Raw genomic sequence first — 22,614 nt, 5'->3', positions numbered from 1 at the left:
CAGGGAACTTCTTTGTGTTGCTGGAGGGGTCACTGTGTGTGCAGAGGGTCTCAAGGTGTGAGCACAGGTACCTCGGCTGCTCCTGCCTGTGCCAGGAGAGAGGCTTTGTTCATAAATCCTCTGTTCTGCACTGTCCTGCCGTGGGCCAGGCCCCCAGGCCACCGCCGTGTCCCACTGGTGTCCCCAGCAGAGGAAGCGGGACCAGAGGGCCCAGGGAGGCTCCTGCACACGGTGTCACCTCCCCGGGGACTGTTTGCCCTCGTCCCTTGGTGTGGAGCAGCCCAAGGACGTGGGAGATGGGGACAGGAGGTGGCAGGGGACGTGGCAGGTGGCTCTGGGCTGTGCAGCTCAGCCCTGCAGCGCATGGTGCCGGCGTGGGGATGGTGCCAGAGCTCCAAAGGGGCCTCAGTGAGCCTGGAAAACACTGAGACCACGGCCTGGGGAGCGGCAATGGGCTGTTAGGTCACTCCAAAGCTCGGGGGGGTGTCCCCAGAGCTTTTGTGCCATTGGACAGGGTCTGTCCTTATGGATCCATCTGGGAAGGGGCTCTGCAGGCTCCCTGTTCCGTCCTGCTGAGCACAGCTAATGCTGCCTGTGCTGCTGTAAATGATGCTTTGAAAACTCGTTTCTCTTCAGCAAGAGGCTGGTGCAGGCAGCTCTTGGACAGCTGGGCACTGCTACTGCGAGTGCTGAGCACCTTGGGGAGGTTGGTGTGGCAAGGCCTGAGGCAGCAGCCCCTGGGCACTCCAGGGGACTGGCAGAGGAGGGAAGGTGATGCCTGTGTGTGCAAGAGGACTTGGTGTCAGTCTGCAGCTTAGAAAAGACCAGGGCATGCTGAGGGAGGAGGAGCAGGGGTTGGTGATCACGTCCGTAAGCTCCCAGCAGGTCATGGAATCCCAGAATACCCTGGATGGGAAGGGTCCCACAGGAATCACTGAGTCCAACCCCTGGCCCTGCACGGACACCCCAACACCCCCACCCTGTGCCCAAGCAGTGTCCAAACACTCCTGGAGCTCTGGCAGCCTCGGACCGTGCCCATTCCTGGGCAGTGCCAGCACCTCTGGGGGCAGAACCTTTCCCTGGTGTCCAGCCTAACCCCCTGTGATGGATGTGTGGAGTAATCAGGAGAGGAGTTCTGGGGAAGTTCCTTGACCTATTTTGCGTGAAGCAGCTGGAACTTGGGCCCAAAGGGGGTCTTTTGGAGAACAGAGACCCAGCTCAGGTGAAAGCTGAAGGGGAGGAACATCCCCAGTGGGTAAAACAGTGTTCAGGTGCCTAAACAGGACCCTCAAGGTGTAAATAAAGGTTGTGCCACAAGCAGAACCGGGATGCTGTGAGAGAGGGGTGGGGGTTTGATGGCTGGATAATCACAAAGGTCAGTTAATGAATAGCAAATTGCAGCCCTATTGCTGGAGGTACCTGCTTCCTTTTTTCCTCCTCTCCTTCCTCCTGCCTGCTGCCCATAGGGCTGGGGGTCATACAAATGGCTAAATTTAAGCTCAAGCAGCGGATTCCCGAGGCTGGAGAGGGCTGAAGGGTTAAGGAGAGCCTGTGTGTGTGTGTGTATCCACATGGATGGGGAGCTGGAGAGCAGCAAGTGTTGTCTTTAGCGCTCAGTCAAACACCAGAGGCATTCATGGGCTGCTGAGTGAGCGCTGTCAGCTCGTTTGGCTGCAACAATTATTAGCTAAATGTCAAAGGGACGGCACCAGCTGGCGTTTATTCCATAAACACGATGGGATTGTGGATTTCTGGTCGGATGAATTGGGTATTTTTCTCTCCGTGGGGATAAAAAATGGGATTGGGACAGGGTTTTGCTTAAGCAGCTTGGGCTGTTGGAAGGCTGACTGGGAGAGCTCTGTGCTTGTGGCACTGGCCTGGGGAAGAGATCGAGGCAAAGATAAAAGCAGTTTGTTTTATCTGCAGTGATAACACTTGATAAGGATTGAGGCTCTTGCCTTCATCTCCAAAGGGGTGATGAGAGGATTGAGCAGGGAAGGGACAGCCTTGGGAAGGTCCTCCCACAGCCTCTCCCAGGAGGGTGTTTGTCCAGCATGGGTTGTTTTACCCCTTGAAAGGCTCACATGGATCCCTGATATCCTCCATGGGTTTACAAACAACATGTGAGACAGAAGGGTGTTGAGGACAACTTGATTTTCCTTGAGAACAACTTAATTTTTCATCCCAAACCTCTGAACTACTCCCAAAGCACCTGGGAGGCAGCTGCCTGTGGCGTTGTGTTTTTATTGTCTCCTTCCTCCCCCTTTTCCCTGCATTTCTCTGGGATCTGATGCTCCCTGCAGCCACTGGCTGGGACAGAAGCAATGGAGTAAGATTGGCTTAAATAGTGAGCAGGGAGGTGGGGCACACTTGTGTCGCTTTTATGTCACCTTTTGAAGCAGGAGGGATTGTGTCTTGCACTTCTGGGGGTTGCACAGAACCCAAGGCCATCCACTTTTGGTTTAAATTTCTGTTTCAAAATTTAATTTTACACATCTTTCCCACTGTACCCTTTCATTGTGTCTGTCTGGCTGAGGTGACAGAGCCCAGGTTCTCCCTGGATTTATTTCCAGCAGGCTCCAGGAGAATGGATTGTTTGTAAGGCTGAGGACAAGTGTCCTGCTGGCACCTTGGGTTGTTTTTCCTTTTTTGTTTTGATCTAACAGATAATTGGAGAAGGAAAAGCCTCTTGCACCACATGATCTCACTGCCTTGGCTCAATTAAGAGATATCCCTGAGTTTGTCTAACTCACTTTCCAAAGGCTCCTGTTCCAAAGGATCTTCAGCCCTTTTTTTTCTTTTTGATGATCAGATTGAGCTTCATTTCAGTGTGATTTGTTTTGCTTTCTTTAACAGTTCCATCCCTCAATACCTGTCCACCACATCAGCTGATCCTCAGCTGAGCTCTCCATATTCAGCTTTTGACTTTCCCTCTGGGGATGGTTTCTGAAGGGTTTTATCAGGTTTGCTGTACTTTTCCCAGCACTTTCTCAGCCTCTTGGAATGGGGTGCCCAGCCTGAGCTGAGAGCTGCACAACAAATCCCATTTTGGGGCTGGCAGGGATCATTCCAGACAGCAGCTGCAAAGAATCCTGGAGTTGGTTTTTATTTTGGAGTAGAACAATCTGAAAATCTGGCAGTTAGTTTCTGTAATGAAGTCTGGATAGTGTCAAAGTGCAGCTTTTTGGTGGTTACCCCCCCGTGGTGATGCCAGGCTGGCTTTTCCTGCTCCCCTCTGATGATCCCTTGGGAAGTGAGTACCTGAATCCAGGGCTTCTTCCTTTCATCTCCCTTGGAGATGCTCACCTGGTATCTGATTTTGGATGTTCTCCCTCTTCCCCTTGGTTTTCTCCCACTTGTGAAATCTAATGATCTCTGTCATGAGGAAACCCCAGTTTTTAAATTTTTTTTTTTATTATTTTCTCACGGTTCTTACCCTGTTTGAGCAGAGGAAATGCTGGTTTTATAAAGAGATTTCTAAAATTACCTATCATGGTTTCACAGGCGAGTGAGGCTTAAACTGCCTCCAACTGTGTGGCTGCTGCTGTGCGTTCCAGAGGCTTTAATTGCTGTTTGACTTCACAGAATATCCTGGCTTGGAAGGATCATCAAGCCCAGCTCCTGGAATTTGGTTCCTGCTTTGGAGAGGAGCTGGCATGGCAGTGGGGGATGCTCTGGGTGTACAGGAGGTGCCTGTGGACACCCCTGTGTGATTTGGAACAGCAGCACATCTGAAATATTTTGCTTGCTTTGACCAAGGGCCCAGTTTTTTCCCCCAGAGAAAATCATGGCAGGGAATTTGTGCATTTTGGGAAAGGGTGGGAGCCCTTTCCTTGCCTCCTCCCTCCTCTCCTCTCTCTTCAAAGGGCTTTTACCACCATCAATAAATAACAGGTCTGTGTGCTCCAGGAGCTCCAAGACAGGAGTTTTTCATTCTCCCTCAGAGAGGAAAACGTTTCCAAGCCAACATATTTTGTGTGATTTTGGGCGAGGTGGTTGCTGGTTTGCAAATTCCATTTTCAGCTCACTTGATTCACTTATAAATATCCCAAAAGACTCCGAGGAAGAGACGATTCCTGTGCTCCTGGGTTTTTTTAGCTGCTCTGCTCGGGTTTGGCTTTAAGCTCCTGAGAGGCCTCCTGGGAATGGTGGGGAGGGTTGGGAGCAGATCAGAGCCGGGCACAGCTCTCTGGTGATGTGTTTGTGGCTGGAATCAGATGGATGGATGGCTTATCCCAGCAGGATCGAGCCTGGCAGGACTGTGAATGCTCAAAGGCAGGGTTTGTCTGCGTGGGCTGGGAGGAGGGTGCTGCTGGTAATTTTATCCCAGCTCCCAGTTTATTAAATCAACCTTTTTATTCTGCCTTGCTCCTTCAGGTTGAGAGCACGGTGAATGTGGAGTGGGGTGTGGAATTTTGGGAGAGGGACAGGACACAAGGAATGGCTTCCCACTGCCAGAGGGCAGGGATGGATGGGATATTGGGAAGGAATTCCTGGCTGTGAGGGTGGGGAGACCCTGGCACAGGTGCCCAGAGGACCTGCGGCTGCCCCTGGATCCCTGGAAGTGCCCAAGGTGAGACTGGAGCAGCCTGGGCTGGTGGAAGGTGTCTCTGCCCTTGGCAGGGAGTGGCACTGGATGGGATTTAGGGTCCCTTCCCTCCCAAACCGGTCTGGGATGCTGTGATCTGTTTTGATCAAGGTTAGTTGCGTTTCTCTGGAATCTGAGTTCATTCCTGCAGATAGAGAAACATTGGTTAGCCAGAAGAAGGAAGAAACATCAGTCCCACCTTTGCAGGGCTGGCACATGCTGTGGGTAAGGGAGCAAACCTGGGATGTCCAGGGAATGGGCTGTGGGTGCAGCACCAGTGAAGAGCTCAGCAGGAACTGGGTGGGCACTGCCCCAGCAGCAGAAAAGGAACCATCTGAGGGATTTCAGTGTTGGGGTGGAAGGAGCTTAAGCCCATCCAGTCCCACACCCCTGCCATGTGTAGAGACACCTCCTACTATCCCAGGTTGCTCCAAGCCCTGTCCAGCCTGGCCTTGGACACTTCCAGGGATCCAGGGGCAGCCACAGCTTCTCTGGGCACCCTGTGCCAGGGCCTGCCCACCCTCCCAGAGGAGAATCTCTCCATTAGATCCAATGTAGATCTCTTAGTTCAAACCCATTCCCCCTTGTCCTGTTACTGTCTGCCTGTGTAAAAGTCATTCTCCCTCTCTTTTTATAAACCTCCTTTAAAAACTGAGAGCGGAGAGGTGGATTCATGAGAAGCTTCCTCTCTGGAGCAGAATATTTCCTAAGGCTGTGATTGATTAAAATTGGACTGGGGTCATCATAATTAACTGATTGGAATATGATAGTGCACCACAAGACAGGGCTCATTTCGAGCTGCTCTTGTCCACAGAGCCCTGTCCCAAAGCATTCCCAAGCTGCTGATAGCATTATGTAACTCAGCCCAGACAGTAATTGATAATCATTACAATTGCCCACAGAATTTTTCTCCACTTTATTCCTGTTTGACTTTCGTTTGCTGCTCATTGTCAGAGGAATGATCCGCTTGGAACCCAGGGGCTTTGTTTTTTTCTTAATTCCTGAGTTTGGAATTTTGCAGAAGAAACCACTTCCCTTTCACCTGAGCCTTGCTTGGGCAGGGAGAGCTGCTTCTGCTGGGCCACCCTCAGCATCCCCTCTGCCATGGGGCCAACATTTTTCTGGCTCTAGGAAGCTGCTGGCAGTGGATGGCAGTGAACCATGGCTCGTTTCTCCCTGTTCCTCATGCCTGGCTCCATCTTTTCACAATTCCTGTGTGGGTTCCTGGCCTGGCACCCCGGGCTGGTCCCTGCTGAGCCCGGGGGAGCAGTGCCGACCGCTCCCTCTGTGTGGTTGTGCAAATTCAGGCACCTGTGGAAAATGGATGTACAAAGCTGCCAGACTGGTTCTGCTGGGCTGAGAATCAGAGAAGCATTGAGGTTGGAAAGGAGCTCTGGGATCATTGAGTCCAACTGTTCCAACATTGCCAAGGCTGCTGCTGAAATGTGTCCCCATGTGCCACATTCACGTGTTTTGAAAACCTCCAGGGATGGGGACTCCACCACTGCCCTGGGCAGCTGTGCCAGGGCCTGACCTCCCTTTCCATGAAGAAATTTCCCCAATATTCAGTGTAAACTTCTCCTGTCACAACTTGAGGCTGTTTCCTCTCCTCCTGTCCCTGTTCCCTGGGAGCAGAGCCCAACTCCCCCCGGCTGTCCCCTCCTGTCAGGGAGTTGTGCAGAGCCAGAAGGGCCCCCTGAGCCTCCTTTTCTCCAGGCTGAGCCCCTTTCCCAGCTCCCTCAGCTGCTCCTGCTGCTCCAGCCCCTTCCCAGCTCTGTTCCCTTCCCTGGACACGCTCCAGCCCCTCAATGTCTGCCTCGTGAGGGGCCCAGAGCTGTCCCTGGGGCTGGAGGCTGATCCCAGGCCTTGCTCCCGTTGTGGCAGTGACACAGAGAGTGGATCTGCCCTCGGGGATTTGTGCATTTTGTACCTGCAGTGACTCTCCCACGAGCCAAAAGCGTTCCCAGCTCCTCTCAGAGTGCAGCCCATGCTCTTGGTGTGCACTGAGCTGCCTGGAGCTGCTCTCCTCACAGGGTTTTTTGGGACATCTGCAGTGCCAGCCCAATCTGCAGGACAGTTGTGCTTCCCTAATTGTCCCATGTCAGGCAGAGCCCCTAAAGATCCTCTCAGCTTTCGTTTTCTGCTTCCAAATCTTTGCATCTTTCAGTCCCTTTCCCACATGGGGGATGGTGCTGAGGGCCAATGCTTTAGGCTCAGGCCTGAGGCCTCCCATCAGAGACAGGACTGCAACCACCCACAGTGAGAGAAACATCAAGGATTTCATCAGGCTGCCCTCACAGTCACTGGTTGTTCATTGTTTTTTGTGTGTCTGTGCTTTGGATCTTCCAGTATTTGAGTGGGAAGGGACCTTAAAGATCATCCAGTGCCACCCCCAGTGCCATGGACAGGGACACTTTCCACTATCCCAGGCTGCTCCAAGCCCTGTCCAGCCTGGCCTTGGACACTTCCAGGGATCCAGGGACAGCCACAGCTTCTCTGGGCACCCTGTGCCAGGGCCTGCCCACCCTCACAGCCAGGAATTCCTTCCCAATATCCCATCCAGCCCTGCCCTCTGGCACTGGGAAGCCATTCCCTGTGTCCTGTCCCTCCATCCCTTGTCCCAAGTCCCTCTGCAGCTCTCCTGGAGCCCCTTTAGGCCCTGGAAGGGGCTCTGAGGTGTCCCTGGAGCCTTCTCCTCTCCAGGTGAGCACCCCCAGCTCTCCCAGCCTGGCTCCAGAGGGGCTCCAGCCCTCAGAGCATCTCCATGGGCTCTTCTGGAGTCACTCCAGCTCCGTGTCCTTATGTTGGAGGCCCTTGATGTGCTTGGTAGCAGGAGGATACCTCCAGGTAAGGGAGCTCTGAATTAACAGGGGAGTCACAGTTCATGGCAGTGGTACCTGGCATGAATCTTGTTTTAGGATCCCAGAACTTCCAAGCCCAAGGAATAGCCCTGAAGATGTCATGGAGCAATGGAAATTCCAGCCTGGGCTTTCTGCACGGCTCAGAGCTCTGCAGAAATGGACTCTTCTCCCCAAATTTTGGATTGTGATGAGGCTTCCCCTTCCCTGTAGAGCTTTTGCCAGCATTGGTGTGGGACAGAGGAAGTTATTAATGGCCCTGGGGGCTGTGAGGGAAGGGAAGAAGAGGGGACAATTCCTCCCAGAGTGCCACAAGTGCTGAGTTGGAGTGTTTGGTGTTGGCTCCATGGGGCAGAACAGCTGGAAGAGCCCAGATCCCTGTCAGTGGTGCTGGATTCTTCCCTGGCACACGGCTGTCCTGCTTTTGGGGCTGGGCTGGGGTTTTCCTCAAGAGAAATGAGGATGTGAGAGCCTCAGTGGGTCAGGGATGGGGCTCCACCACTGCTGCCATGAGGGCTCCTTATGGCTGTGGAGTTGGTCCAGGCACTTTATTCCTGATTTTGGTCAGGGTTTTTCCCCTATCTAGGGACAAAACTGCTCTTAAAGCAGGGAATTGTGGAGGCTGCTATGGTCAGAGGCTGCTGGGAGACTTCTCCCCATCCAGCTCCTTCCAGTGTGAGAGCAAATCCCCTTTTCCTAGGAATGCCAGTGACTAAACTGCCTTTGCTGCCTGTTTCCACCTTCTGTGACCCTGTTGAAGCTGAAGCACTCAGGGCCAGAGGTGTTTGATGGGAATTTGTGTGCTGGATGAAATGACATTAATTCCTGAGTTCCCTGGTGTGTCCCAGCTCCGCATGGCATGGGCTGGTGACAGCTCTGGGGATGTCCTGTGGAGCTGTCAGTGTCCCAGGGGTGGTTACAGCTTTGTTTCCAGGTTCAATGTCCCTCTGTTTGGCAATGTGGTGAGCAGCCTCGGAGTGCCCCAATTTATTTATTTTTAATAACAGGCTGTGGTTTTCCAGAAGAAAGAGCTCCTGTTCCCTCTGAGCGATGTCCCGTGGTGAAATGCCAGCGGTGTTACGTTGTGTTTGAGTCACTGCTGCTGCTGGAGAGGCTTTTCAGCCTGTAGGCTGTTCCTGCTTCCTCCTCTCCCCTGAGGAGGAGGAGGAAAGCCAGAGGGAGAGGTGCTGGGAGCTGCGTCATCTGGCAAGGCCCGGCAGAGCCGACTGTGGAAAATCCATTTGCCAGAGTCCAATAGGAAGCTGGGCTCCAGCAAAATGTGCAGGAAGTCAAAGGAGCCCAAACCAACAGTTTTTAGAGAGAAGAAGTTGTTGGGGGCAGGAAGCAAAGGGTGAGGGCTGCTGTGGGCACAGGGCACGGAGCTGGGCCGGGATCCACAATCCCACATTCCCAAACAAATACAGCAGGAAACGAGGGGCTGCTTGAGGGGCTGTGCTTGGAGAAGGTGTATCTGGACTGAAAGTCTCCTCATGAGGAAATAACATTCAGTCCCACCTCAGCTTTGGAAGCTGACTGGGCCACTGAGGCTTTCGCCGCCGCCTTTGGCTGGGGAGGGATGAAGAAGCAGCTGTTGCCTCCCTTTTGCCTGGCCACATTCCTTATTTTTTCCAGGGGAGTGGCTGTTCTTCACCCTGCTCACTGTGTGTGAGGAGTTTACAGCTGAGGGGAAAAAACAAAATTTGGATATCCTTGTTAGAATTTTTTCCCCTGTGCTTGCTAAATGGATGCAACAACCAGCTAATCCTCTCCTGGCTGCTTGGAACTCTGTGACTACTGTCCTGGCAGGGAGGATGCAAAGAGCAGAGGGAAGGTTTGTGGAACCTTCCCTGAAAGGTCCACAATTTTGGGAATTTTGGAAGCTCTGGTTTTGAACAGGGGAGTGCTGGAGGTCTTGGTGTGGAATAGGAGCATTCTGGAGACCTTGGTTTGGAGCAGGAGGGTTCTTGGTGTGCAGCAGGGAATTCTCTTGTACTCTGAGCTGCATCTCCAGGCTGTGTGGAGCATCCATCTCATTCTGGCACCGTGGGGTGGCTGAAGGAGGCACCACCTGACAGCCCAGAACACCGAGATGGGTGCCCTGTGCAGGGCAGGGATGTGGCTGCCAGCCTGGCAGACACCTGCAAAGCCATGGAGAAGATTCCAGGCCTCTCTTGCTGCTCCCCTGCTTGGAGGAGGTGCTGAGGAGCGTTGCTGTTGCCATGGGGCTGTTTCATTGGTGTGGTGATACCCTCATGGCCAGTGCTTACAATCCCTGGGGTCCTGGGCTTCCCAAACTATGCATGGCATCTCAACCTCTTCCCCCTTGCTCCAGGAATCTACCTCTGAGCCTTTGATCCCTTCTCAGCTCTTTTTCCCCCCTCTGCACGTCTGCTCTGTGTCCATCACACAAACAGCCCTTTCTGGAGCTGCCTGAAGGGGTGCCAAAAGGAGGGGAATAACTTGAAGCAGCTCTAAAAAAGAAATAAGTCTTTGTGCTTTGCTGGTCTCTCATTCAGGTTCATTTGTGTCACAGAAAGCTCAGTTTTGCCAGGGTGGCCAGTGCAGCGGGGCTGGGCCAGGGAGGTTCCTTCTCTCCTGTTCAGCTGCTCATGTTCAGCTTCACCTGTGCTGCCCCAGAGGCACCTTGTGCCCACCAGATTCCCAGCATTTACAAGCTGAGAGGTGCAGCTCTCTGCCCCCAGCGTCAGAAGGACGTGGAGCTGCTGGAGAGGATCCAGAGGAGGGCATGGAGATGCCCCAAGGGCTGGAGCCCCTCTGGAGCCAGGCTGGGAGAGCTGGGGGTGCTCACCTGGAGAGGAGAAGGCTCCAGGGACACCTCAGAGCCTCTTCCAGGGCCTAAAGGGGCTCCAGGAGAGCTGCAGAGGGACTTGGGACAAGGGATGGAGGGACAGGACACAGGGAATGGCTTCCACTGCCAGAGGGCAGGGATGGATGGGATATTGGGAAGGAATTCCTGGCTGTGAGGGTGGGCAGGCCCTGGCCCAGGGTGCCCAGAGAAGCTGTGGCTGCCCCTGGATCACTGGAAGTGTCCAAGGCCAGGCTGGATGGGGTTTGGAGCAGTCTGGGATAGTGGGAGGTGTCCCTGCCCATGGCAGGAGTGGAATGGGATGGGCTTTAAGGTCCCTTCCCTCCCAAACCATTGTGGGATTCTGTGACAATAATCCTGTGCTATGAGTTACAGCCCGTGCATTGTGCTTTGGGGAGGGTGAGTGTGCCAAGCCAGTGAAAGGATTTCATCTGGGATGTGCCATGGAAGTTTTGTGCTGCTTTCCACCCTGGAGGGGAGCACAGGGAAACAAACACCACAGTCCTGGATTTCTGAACCAGGCCAGCCTCTCTAACCAAACAGCCCCATCACAGAAACACCTGGGTTTGCTGCAGGGCCCTCTGTACCAAGCCACAGCAGGAAAAACATTCAGCATCTTAAAATGCCTAATCCTTGGTATGTGACCTCCTGGTGTGTTTTATTGTGTTGCTTTTTTTTTTGCTTCAGATCTGCTCCAAACCCTGGGGAGGTTCCATGTCCTGTCCTGCAGGACCCAACCAGGTGGCTCTGTGGTGGCACTTGGCTCTTCCCCAGGGTGGCTCCAGCCTCCACCGAGGTGTGTGTTTTATCTGAGCAGCATCCAGGCACTAAATATTTTTCTTTCTTGATTTATCCCGGCCTCCTGCCCCTGAGCCCTGTTTGGAAGGGTGAGAACAGGTTTCCCTTGTCATCAGACAAACAAAGGCTTGGAGGGTGGAGGAAGAACCCTCTTCAAGTTCATTAAACAAATAAATGTTTAGAGTAGAGCATGGTGGCTGCTGAAGCCTTTGAGCACTTAGGGATCGACAGGAAACCTGGAACACTTGAGACAAACAATTAAATTTGGATTAAAGCCATCCCAGTGTAACTTATATTCCTGTTAATGCTTCCAAACCATCCTTGAAGTTGTTTGTTTAAATATGTTTTTATGCTTCAGTGGCAACAATTGAGGGGTAATTTGGAAATGTCACACTTGGCATTTGAGAACATACTTAAATACCACAAATTGAGGCTCCCGAAGCCCTGGTGAGCACAGAGGTGTTCCTGCCTCCAGATATCCTTGGAGCTGCTGGGGTCAGTCCAAAAGTCCTGTACAGACCAGAGGAATTTCTACCAGCAGGTAAAATACCCCAAAATTGTGGATGTGAGCGGTGGTGGAGATCTCCTGCAGTTCAGCTCCATGCTCTGCACCGGGGGCCTGGCTGGTTCCATTTGTCCTGGTTTTGTGTGGGCATGGGCAGGAAGGATGTGGATCCTCAGGCTTTTTTGGCTGCCAGCTCTTTAAAACATATTCTGGGTTGGTTTTTTTTTTTTCTGCTTCCTGGTGAATTTTGAGTGTTTGAAGGAAAGTCTTTTCCTCAGCAGGCTCTGGAGGAGGGGATCTGGTCCTCAGCACCGGCTTTGGGCTGGGTCTTGGCTCGCAATTGGCTCAGAGATCTCTTCCTTCCCCTTCCAAAAAGGGGAAAACAGGTGGGGAGGGAATTCTCTTCTGTCCATTCTGTATTTGCATCTCTCCACTCTGGCATTTCCTGCAGAAGGAGCCCAGTAACCCTGGGAGAGGCTTTGGGGCCAGAGTCGAGGGGGGCAAGACTGGGGGAGAAACTGCCCCAAGGAGGTGACAGCAAAAACTGGGGCAGGCTGAGAAGCTTTTCTCTTGGATTAATGGGAAAAGGAGGATTTGTTATGCAAGTGGGTGCATTCAATGGCAAGGATCTGGGAAGAGGGTCTGTCCTCCCCTTGGGAACCTGCTCACTTTTTTCCTTCTCTGTCTTGGTTTGGGGGTGATCTCTCTCTCTCATTCCAGGCTTATCCTTACAATAACTATTCCTCTTTATTCCTCCTAAATACAGGAGGTTTATTCCCTTTCTACCTTAAATAGTAGCTTTGATTAATTCTTCTGTGGCAGGCAAAGATGAGAACAAACCAGGCTGAGGCTTCCTTTGTCTCCTTCTCAGGAAGGTGTTGGGCTCCTTGGTTTCAAGTACCAGGCTGGTACCAGAGGCCCTGCAGTGCTGGAGCCCCGGGATGAAGGGATGGGAGGGATGAGCTGATCTCTGGGCAAGATCAGAGAGGGATGTTAGAGAAAACATCTTCACCAGAGTTGTTTATGGTAGACCTTTAAGTAGAGATCTGTGCAGGCCTGATCTGCCTGCAGAGCTCCTCCTGGAGCTTTGGGAAAAGCTGGGAAAGCAAAATCCTGGCAGCAGCCCTGGGTCAGCACTGCCACTTGTGAGATAAATAATGCAGTTCTTGCACTGCTTACTCACAATTGGCCAGGGCTGCTCCCTGTAATGAGATCTGCCCCTCGGGGGTGTTTTAAAGGTTACTTAATTAGGTGTAATTGCAGCAGAATAGAAACCTGCTTTGAGGTTCTGAGTGCTTTGTGGAGTGCCAGCTCCTTCAGCAAGGGAGTCGGATCCTATAAACACGGCTGGAGCCGAGTGATCCCGAGTTCTGGGCCTCCCCCTCGGCCTGGCTGCTGATGGTGATGAAGCCACAGAAGTGAAGTGCTGGGAAGGATGTTCCTGGCTTTGGGAGCAGTGCAGCTGTGCTTCCCAGCCCAGCAGCAGCGTGAAGCTGTGCTCACATTGTCCAGCTGGGAATGCTCTCTCAGCACCCAGCACGGGGGGATGGATGTGGTCTTACCCCAGACAAACGCTGCGTTAGCAGGGATCAGTTCATTCCAGCTGATCCCACTGCAACCCATGGATTTAGGGAGTGTGGGATCTAAAGAGAGCTGTATGGGGACAGCTGTGTCTTTGGCATGGCCCCTTTGGTTTGGCTGCAGGAGCTTCAGCACTTCCAGCACATTTCCCAAAGGTGAAAAAAGGATATTCTGACTTCTGTCATCGGTATTTAAAAATATTACACATTTTTCTTTGGAAGGATTGGTTTAGCCCTCAGAGGCAAGGTGGGTTTTTAGGGACAAATGAGTGCTTTGGCTCATTCCCTTGTGTTAAACACAGAGGGTGCAGGTGTTGCATTCACCTTTGTGTAACCATGAGAGGTTTTATACGGTGTGTTCTCACTCAGATGAATTCCTGTGTGCCACTCCAGGCCACACACCTGGCTAGGCAGAGAGGAGAGCAGCTGCTGTGAGCTCTCCCTGCACTTTGTATTGCTAAAAATCCCTCAATTTGCCACTTCTGCCAGTGCAGTGCTCATCCTTCTCTCTGCATGAGCTCAGGGATTTCTCACAATCCTGTTTCTTTCCAAAGATACGGGGTGTTCAGAGCAGATCTGAGCTTCTGGCAGTCAGGGGACAGTAATTAAAGTTATATGAGAAGTACTTGGATTTTCATGTTCTTCTCAGCCAAGCAGGACACCCAGGATCCCTCCCTTCCCTCCTTCCCTCATCTCATTCCTGCTCTTTGCCTCCTTTGGATTTCCTTCCAGACTCTGTAGATTAAAGCATCACTGAGAGCTGATTTTATTCCCAGGGCAGGACATGGAAGCACCATCCCTGTGAGATCCCACATGATTTGATGATCTGAGCTCCACCAGCTCTTCTTGGGGGGTGCCTGGCTGCTGTGGCCACTAGAAATCTCCCACCCTGCAAAGAATGTGTTTTTGGAAGCTGCTTCAGCCCTGATCTCTGGCAGAATATGGGGGAAAACTGCAGGCAGGCTCAGGGGTCGCAGGGGGTGTTGGCTGCCCAGCACAGCCCTGAATTCCTTCAGGGATCACGCCTAAAACAAGCACAGTGGATATTTTCTCCTGCTGAATCCATCTGCTTTGTGGTGGAGACACAGAGCATCTATAAAGATAAGGAGGAGAGGCCTAGAGCTTCCTTTTCCTTTTCCTCCAACCTGCTAAACAGGGAATTCACAGCTGGGGAATTCTTCACCTCCGTGGGAAACTTCCACTGCAGGGCTGCCAAACCTTTGTGTGTGAATGGGAATTTGGAGCTGTCACTGTTGGAGGCTCGGGGTCATTTGCTGAGTTCAGTGCATCAAAGCAAGGAAACTCCTTTTGTGCTGTGAGGAGCCCCCATGGCATCACAGTGTGGGGCTCTCAGGGCTTCTGGAGCAGGGGCATCGTTGGCAGCAAAATCATTGAGTTTTGGAAGGTGAAACACCCTGGAGTGTGCAGAGACACAGGGGATGTGGGAGTGGAGATGCTGCAGGGAGTTCTTGTGTTGTTGAGGTGCCAAGTGACCTCCCCTCCTCGTCCCCATCTGCTCCATGTCCTTTTCCAGGAGGAATCCCTTGGTCTGGGCCGTGTCCCTGGCACAGGGGTGACCAGAACCCCCTTGGCACATGTCACCCTGTGGCTGTGCTCAGCTCCAGGCAGCCTGCCTGCCTTCAAGCTGTTTAAACCTCTCACTTTCCACCGGGATTTAAGTCAGCTACTTAAACCACGTCATCCTCTTTCACTCTTTAATGCTCTGTGTTTCAGCTGCTCGAGCTCCAAGGAGGGTTTGTAACCAGCCACAGACACATACAGGAAGCAAAACCTTTATTTTAAGTATTTCTTGCTGGCCAAAAGCAGGACTGTGGCTTCAATCTCGTGGGTTAGGCTTGGTGTTCGGTTTGGTGGAGTGTTCCTGTTTGGTGCTGTGCCAGTGGGAGTGTGGTGGGAGCTGCTGTGCTCAGGCTCCAGCTAAAACCCTCAAATCTGTGACTTCAGAACTGCTCACATTTACTGGATGGATCTAAAGCAGTTTAAGCCACAATGCTGGTGGTTTTCCCAACTGCCCTGATAAGGTACAGGGTTTAGCCCAGTCATCAAAATGAAGAATTGAGGAAAACTATCCCAGGCTGCTCCAAGCCCCATCCAGCCTGGCCTTGGACACTTCCAGGGATCCAGGGGCAGCCACAGCTTCTCTGGGCACCCTGTGCCAGGGCCTGCCCACCCTCCCAGGGAACAATTCCTTCCCAATATCCCATCCATCCCTGCCCTCTGGCAGTGGGAAGCCATTCCCTGTGTCCTGTCCCTCCATCCCTTGTCCCAGGTCCCTCTGCAGCTCTCCTGGAGCCCCTTTAGGCCCTGGAAGGGCTCTGAGGTGTCCCTGGAGCCTTCTCCTCTCCAGGTGAGCACCCCCAGCTCTCCCAGCCTGGCTCCAGAGCAGAGGGGCTCCAGCTCCATTGCTGGAGTGGATGTTTGGTGAGAGGAGCCCCCCAGGGGGTGTGGGGATCAGGCAGGAGCAGCAAATATTTTTGTTCTCTGTACTGTGGGTTCTTCTGAGCATCAGCAGCCACTCATACTCAGCCTGGTGTAGTGTCTCAACTGGTGATGGTGATTTTAAGCCTGAACATCAAATACAGGCAGGTTTGGACCAGCACAGACACTGCCAAGGGCTCGAACTTCACTGTGTGGCTTCTGTTGTTTGCATCCATAATGTCTGGGTTGGGAGGTTTTTAGAACCATTTCCCCTCTTTTCTCCGTGCCCACAGCCCAATTTAAATAGATAAGGGGCTCTTTTGCATCAAGCAGATACTTCCCTGGCTGCCCTGTCTGTCCTGCCTGAGCACTGGGGTGGGTGAGGTGCCCTGCTGTGGCGTGGGCACAAGGCTCTGAAACCCTCTGTGGTCCTGAGAAGCTGAAAACCACAGAAACTGTAATTTAGAGTGTGTCATTCTAATCCCTTATAGGCTTATCAAGTCTGATTAAATGTCACTTGCCTTTCTGTTATCTCTGTACACAGATAACAAATTAAGCGTCAGCTTTTGAACTCCAGGCAGCTGCCAGATGCATTAACTGGAACCGACACATTCCTACGAGTTGTTTTTATTAGTCTAAAATACCTTTGTTTAACATACAAGAAACCTGACTCACCCAAGATGATGAGTGCCATGTGAGTTTAGGAGGTCTGTCTGCCAAAAAATGTGCTCTAGAAAACTGGAGAAGGTGCTTGTGTTGTCTTCTCCCATTCACAGAATCTCAGGTTAGCTTGGAAAAGAGCTCTGAGATGGAGTCCAACCTGAAACCCATCCCTGCCCAGAGCTCTGAGTGCCACTTGCAGGCTTTCCTTGGACACCTGCAGGAATGGGGACTCCAAACCTCTCTGGGCAGCCCCCGCCTATGCCTGACCACCCTTTCTGGGAAGAAATTCCTCCTGATGTTCAGCTTGAGCTGGAGTCAGCTGGCAGGTGGGCAGGGCTGTGCCCTGGGGGATTTGGGTTTCCTCCAGAGGCTCAGCCTGGAATTCAGTGACAGGACCTGAGAGAGTGGCTGGAGCTGGGTCAGGGCAGGGGCAGCTGCAGATCAGGGAAGGGTTCTTCCCCCAGAGGTGCTGGCACTGCCCAGGCTCCCCAGGGAATGGGCACAGAGGCTGCCAGAGCTCCAGGAGCGTTTGGACAGAGCTGCCAGGGATGCCCAGGGTGGGGTTGTTGGGGTGTCTGTGCCAGGGTTTGGACTGGATGATCCCTGTGGGTCCCTTCCCACTCAGGATATTCTGTGATTCCATGATTTTATGGCCTCAGCCCTGTGGGTTCCTCCATGCCAGTGGAATTCTTGCTGCTCCTGTGGGAATTTGGGATGACCAAAGCACATGGACACATGGGTGAACAGCTCTAAGTTTGCTGTAGATGTGATTTTCCTATAAAAACACATACCTGACTTTCAGAAAACCCAAAAGAACTCAAACCAACCCCCCAGTGGTGCTGCAGGGTGAGCAGGGCAGCTCTGAGCTCCACGGCTGCGCTGGGGGCTGAGTCTCCTTTGAGACCTGAGGTTTCCTTCCGTGAAAGGAGAGGTTTGGTGATTTACCAGCTCCCACCCCAAGAGCAAACTGAAACCCCAGTGAGACAAAAGGTTGTGCTCATGAGAGCTGCACAAATCCAGCCCTGGAGACTCCCTCCTGTGCATCAGGAAGAGGAAGAGGAAGATGAGTGTGGCAGGGTGAGGGCAGATTGGGATTACGGAGCTCCCCGTGCAATCCCTCTCTCACCTCACCAGCTTCCTCCTGGGATTGTTCCTCAGCTGAGGGATGTGGTGCAAAAATAGACAAAAGTGCCTCAAAAGCTCTTAAAACAAGGGATAAATGTCTGGTTGTCTGAGCTTGAGAAGCATCTGGTGTAAAGGATTTTCTGCTCAGGGCAAACTGGAAGGAAGGAACCAAATGCACCTTTTTGAGGCACTTTGGGCCCTGTGGTTTTGCCCTTTGCCTGTTCTCTCTGAGGTTCCCAGAGCATCCTCAGCAGGTCTCAGAGTGCCCCTTGCTCCACATGTGTGCTCCAGCACCCCCATCCCAGCCCTCACCAGCTGACATGATCCCCTCCCCCTCAGGCATTGTCTAATTGGGAAAATGTTTCAATTATACGGCCTAAATTTGTAACATGGAGCAGTTCATTATCACCGAATCCCCTTAATTGGGCCCTCCTACCAGGCAGCCTATTACTGAGTTTCCCAATTAAGACAGGACCTCTTTAAAACCCATAAAAATAAACAAATCCCTGGCAAGGCAGGCCCATGTTACAGGAGACACTGCCCAAAATGCTGCTTCAAGGCTAAGCAATAGTTTCAACACCATCCAAGTCCTAATTAACCCCCTTGTACTGATTACTTGTGCTCCCTTTAAGGAGGACAGCCACAGTTTGGGGTCAGCTCAAAAAATTCACTGTTATTTGCTCAAGTCTTTCTGATAAAGAGGAAAAAGCTGGTTACAATGTGTTTATGTGTTGGAAGATGCTGTTTCCTGCACAAAAACATAGGTAACACCACTTTTTTTTTGGTTGCAGGTAAAGGACCTAACAAAATACCTGGATCCCAGTGGATTGGGAGTTATCAGCTTTGAAGATTTCCATCGAGGGATCAGAGCCATCAGAAATGGAGGTGAGTTTCCTGCTGTGCTATGAGTGAGGATGGGAACAGGCCAAATTTAACAACACGGCTGAGCTGAGAAGCTGCTTGGGGAAAAACCATCTGGGTTTGGTTTTCTGAGAGTTACTGCTCTGTGCTGGGTAGAGGGGAAGGGAGAGAGGTTGGGGGCATTTAATAAGAGTTGAAAAAGGTGGTACAGCAGTCATGGTAGTGGTTCCATGTTTTGTTGTTCCTACAAAGGAACATCAGTGGGAAATCCCTTCTGGTTTGGTGTCTCTCACCTGTGTTTCTGGGGGGTTGTTGCCATGCTGCTGGCTGTAACATCTTCCAAACACTGGAAGCACAGATCATGGAATGGTTTGGGTTGGAGGGGGCCTTAACACTCATCTCAAACCACCCCTGCCATGGGAAGGGACACCTTCCACTGGAATGGAAATTGCCATAAATTCATTTTTGATGAATTTACCAATGCATTTATAAACTTCACTCCAGCTGTTTGGAGGATCAATGTGCTCAGATGGTTTTTAGCAAGCAGCACCTTAAACCTTAAAACTTAAACAAAGTCTTAAACCAGAACTCTGAACTCCCTGGCTGGAGTCAGGATGATCTTCAAGCAGGCCAGTGCCAATACCCACATGGCTCCTGAGGGTTTCTTGCAAGTGCTTGCAGAGCAGTAGCTTGGTGAAATGTGAAGTTGCCACTGGAGCCCCTTTGCTGCAGGAAAGGTGTTGTTTCTTCAGTTTGGGATTTGTCTCAGAGCGTCATTTTGGGCCAGGCATGTTGTTATGGGCAGGGTGTGAGAAATCTGGGAAGCTCCCTGCTGAGCAGCTGGAGTTCTCAATGTGCAAATGGGAATTACCATCCTTGCACAATAGTCAGCTTTGCTCAGAGATGCTTATCTGGGATTTCAGCCCTGCTCAGTGTGCCCCTGCTGCCAGCCCTGTACATGGAGTGTGCTGCAAGGATGGGAAGGAACCATCCTTCCCACACAGACTGCTGTTCCAGGGGTAAAACCCCCTCCAAACAAGGATTTCTCCTGTTCTTCTGTCAGTTGTCCATTCCTCCTCCTTCTCCCCAGTTCCACCCCCACTTTATTTATTCATTTACTGCAGAGGAGGTGAGGCCCTGGCACAGGGTGCCCAGAGAAGCTGTGGCTGCCCCTGGAGCCCTGGAAGTGTCCAAGGCCAGGCTGGACAGGGCTTGGAGCAGCCTGGGATAGTGGAAGGTGTTGGGGTTGGAATGGGATGAGCTTTGAGTTCCCTTCCAATCCAAAACCACTTCAGGATTATTTGAGCTCAGGACTGCAGGGTTTTATGGCAGCTCCCAAGTTTCCTGGTGTAGCCTGACCAATTCCCAGCTGTCAAGAAGCAGGAGGAACTGCAGCACACTATTAATTTGTAATAAATTGCCATTGGAGTAGAGTGTTTGTGAAAGCCCAGGCTCGTGTTTCTCCTCAATAATTCATCACTTTGGTGTTGTGTTCTATTAATTGAATGGGAAAAGCAGATCCAGGCAAAGCTTTTAGGGTCTCTATTTATTAAATTTGAAAGAGATTGATATGTGTTTATTACAGTGGTTAGGAAGGGCTGAGCTCTCAACACATGGCATTAAATGGTTATAAAAGAAGGCCAGGGCAGGGAGCAGAGGAGGTTCTTTGTGTCTCACAGCTGAGCATTGCTCACACTGAAGCAATCTGAAGGATTTGCTGCTGCTCTTGAGACAGTCAATATTGATCATCCCTTTGTAACCAAAGCAGAGGCCATGCTGCTGCTGGGTGTCCCTTTTAACAAGGTTTGTTAATTGGCTGGGCCTATTTTTAGCTAAGGAATGCTCTGCTGGATTTCTTGGTGCTCTGTAGTTCTTGGGTCAGTTATAGAAGTGAGAACTGGTGTCAGCTTGGACCTTTTGGTGTCTGTGTTAATGCAGGGTTGATTTCTGAGGATGTCCCACTCTTCTCTCCCCCTCTCTGGAGAATTCCCTTAGGAGAGCAGCTGGGATTTGCCTCCACCTTGGCAAGCTGAGGGTGCAGTTACAAGCCCAGCCAAATTTCCTCTGTCAGCTGCATTTCTCACAAGTGCTTTCGTGTCCACTTGGCCTTTACATGCAGGATGTGAGCTCCCAGTCCTGTCCCACTGCCTGAGGAACAGGCAGATCCAGGGCTCCTGGTACCTGCTCTGCCTCCAGCGTGGAGCAAGAACCACTGAAGCCCTCACACAGAGCCCACAGCCACCTCTCCACTGCCATGGGCCAGCTCTGCTCCCTGTCTGGCCAGGTAATGCTGACTGGGAGGGGGCAGAGCAAAGGCATTTGAATTTGAGGTTTTAAGGAGGGGTTTTAGCCACTCGTGGCTGCCTTCTGCCCTCCCCAAAGTGAAGGCTGGATGGGAAAGTGTGGTCCTCATGGATGTATTTATTCCTGCAGTGTGCACAGAGTGCTTCCAGAGGGTTTCCCTGCTGTGGGAAGTGCTGAGCTCTGTTCTCAGGCCTGGGGGGACAGAGGTGCTGCTGGAACAGGTTCAGCTCCCCTTGGCCTGCTGTGTTCCAGCCCTTCCTGCTCGTGGCTGCTGGCATCCCCTTGTCCTTCCCTGCTCCACAAGGAGTGGCTTGCCTGCTTTTAAAAATCTGTGTGAATGGTGCCTGAGTGACTGGCCAGTCTGCACAGCAGAGGGGAAACGTGAGTCCAGCACTGGCAGCGTTTCAGGGGGGATAAATAACTCTGAAAAGTGGAATTTTACAGCCTTGGATTGTAAAACTCGAGAAACTGATAATGGAGGGAAGGCAGTAATGGAGGAGAGTACAATGCTTTAAAAAGGTGGTTTTTGAGGCCTGGAGAATTCTCAGCCAGAGAAAGACCTGGTGCATCTGGCTGCCATCAGTGAGATCCAAGGGAAAGGAAACAGGGAGGGAGCCAGTGTGACTGCTACAGTCATCATAGTGAGGATCTCAGGGAGAAACAGGAACCAGGGATTGCATCCCAGCCCCTTGGAAAACTCAGCCTGGGAGTAAGGAGTCAGTTTGTGTGGCAAGGAGCTGCCCTGGCATGGGGTCTGGAATCACAAGCTGAGGTGCCTGCACCAAGGAGCAGCTCTGTCCTGGATGCAGGAACAGCTGGAGAGGGAGTCTGGTGGCAAACATGAAGGATGGGCTGGATGCAGACACACAACCAGGCCTGTGCCTCATGAGCAGATTCCTTCCCTTCAAAAACCTTTTAAGCTTCAGACACCTGGTTTTTCTGCAGGGGTCACTCAGCAGGACAAACTGAAATCTCACTGCTCACACTGCAGCTCACAAGGGTAAGGACCAAGTTGTGTCATTCACACTCATCCTCGGAGCTAAAACATCTGTAACATCTGTATTCCACGGAGCAGCCTGCTGGGAAGGGGCTCTGGGAGGTGCCCCTGCACACAGAGGGATTGCTGGAGGTGTCAGCCACTTTAAGGAACCTCGGTGCCAGGCAGGGAAAGGTGCATTCCTGGAGCTCCCAGCCTCATCCAGCCCTTCTGCCTTGGCTTCTGATCCCTGAACAAAGGGGCCCTGTGCACTGAGAACACACAGTGCATCCACTGAGGGATGGATGTGTCCAGGAGCTCAGGGGAGGGCCTGAGGATGGAAATAGTCACATCTCCTCTTTTTTTATTATTGTTTCTTTTTTAAATGCTTGAACTAAAAGCCCTTTGGATTTGGGGAGATGGAAAATCCATCTTGAGAGCCAAAAGCCAAACCTGGAAACTCTAAGAGAATTCCAGTTTGCAGGGAGGAATATCTGGGAGACCCCTGGCAGTGCCAGCTTTGGAGGAGCCGGATCAGGAATCCACTGTGCCAAAGGAAAGATACTCCAGGGGCTGAGTAAGAGACCTGGAGCAGGAGGAGCATCTTCAGCTCCCCAGAGGCACTTCCAAAGGCTGGCTGGAGGGAAAAGTGTGGAGCTGGGAAGCTGGAGCAGGCAGGGCAGGATGCTAAATAGCAAATACAGGGGTGGGGGGTCAGGCTGTGGCTCTGTCTGTGTGGGAGCACCACGCTGTTCCTAATTGGAGCTGGCAGCAGTGGGAATTGCTGTCAGGATGAGCCCCTGTGGGGCTGCAGCTCTCCCATCCCTGGAACATCCCTGGGAGGATCTCAGGGGGCGTTTCCACAGTTCCTGCAGCTGTGTCCAGAAAGGTTGGTGAGCTCCTGGCAGCTGAGTGTCAGCTGGGAGCTTCCTGAGAGGAAAGCCCACATCCAGCTCTTCTCCATAGGAAGGATGTGAGTGTTGTACCTTAAGGGCTTAGAGCCAGGAGGGAACTGCACACCAGCTCCCAAAAGCAGATCCCAAAAGAGGAGTTGCCCCACAGGCAGGCTGTGTTCCACATTCCCTGCTCC

The 22,614-nt window shown here is 52.1% G+C and overlaps 1 protein-coding gene across 2 annotated transcripts in view; it reads left to right on the top strand.

Annotated features, from left to right (window-relative positions):
- RAB11FIP3 (RAB11 family interacting protein 3) overlaps window positions 1-22,614 on the top strand; it is a 73,004-nt gene that overhangs the window by 1,666 nt on the left and 48,724 nt on the right. For both annotated transcript variants that reach the window (XM_058849633.1, XM_058849632.1), the window contains exon 2: window positions 18,175-18,268. In XM_058849633.1, the coding sequence (XP_058705616.1) occupies window positions 18,175-18,268 (94 nt within the window). The remainder of the gene's footprint in view (window positions 1-18,174; window positions 18,269-22,614) is intronic.

This window comes from Poecile atricapillus, chromosome 14 (assembly GCF_030490865.1).
Source record: "Poecile atricapillus isolate bPoeAtr1 chromosome 14, bPoeAtr1.hap1, whole genome shotgun sequence".
Taxonomy (NCBI): domain Eukaryota; kingdom Metazoa; phylum Chordata; class Aves; order Passeriformes; family Paridae; genus Poecile; species Poecile atricapillus.
The sequence above is the reverse complement of the archived record's forward strand: the minus strand, read 5'-3'. Positions and strand labels throughout refer to the sequence as shown.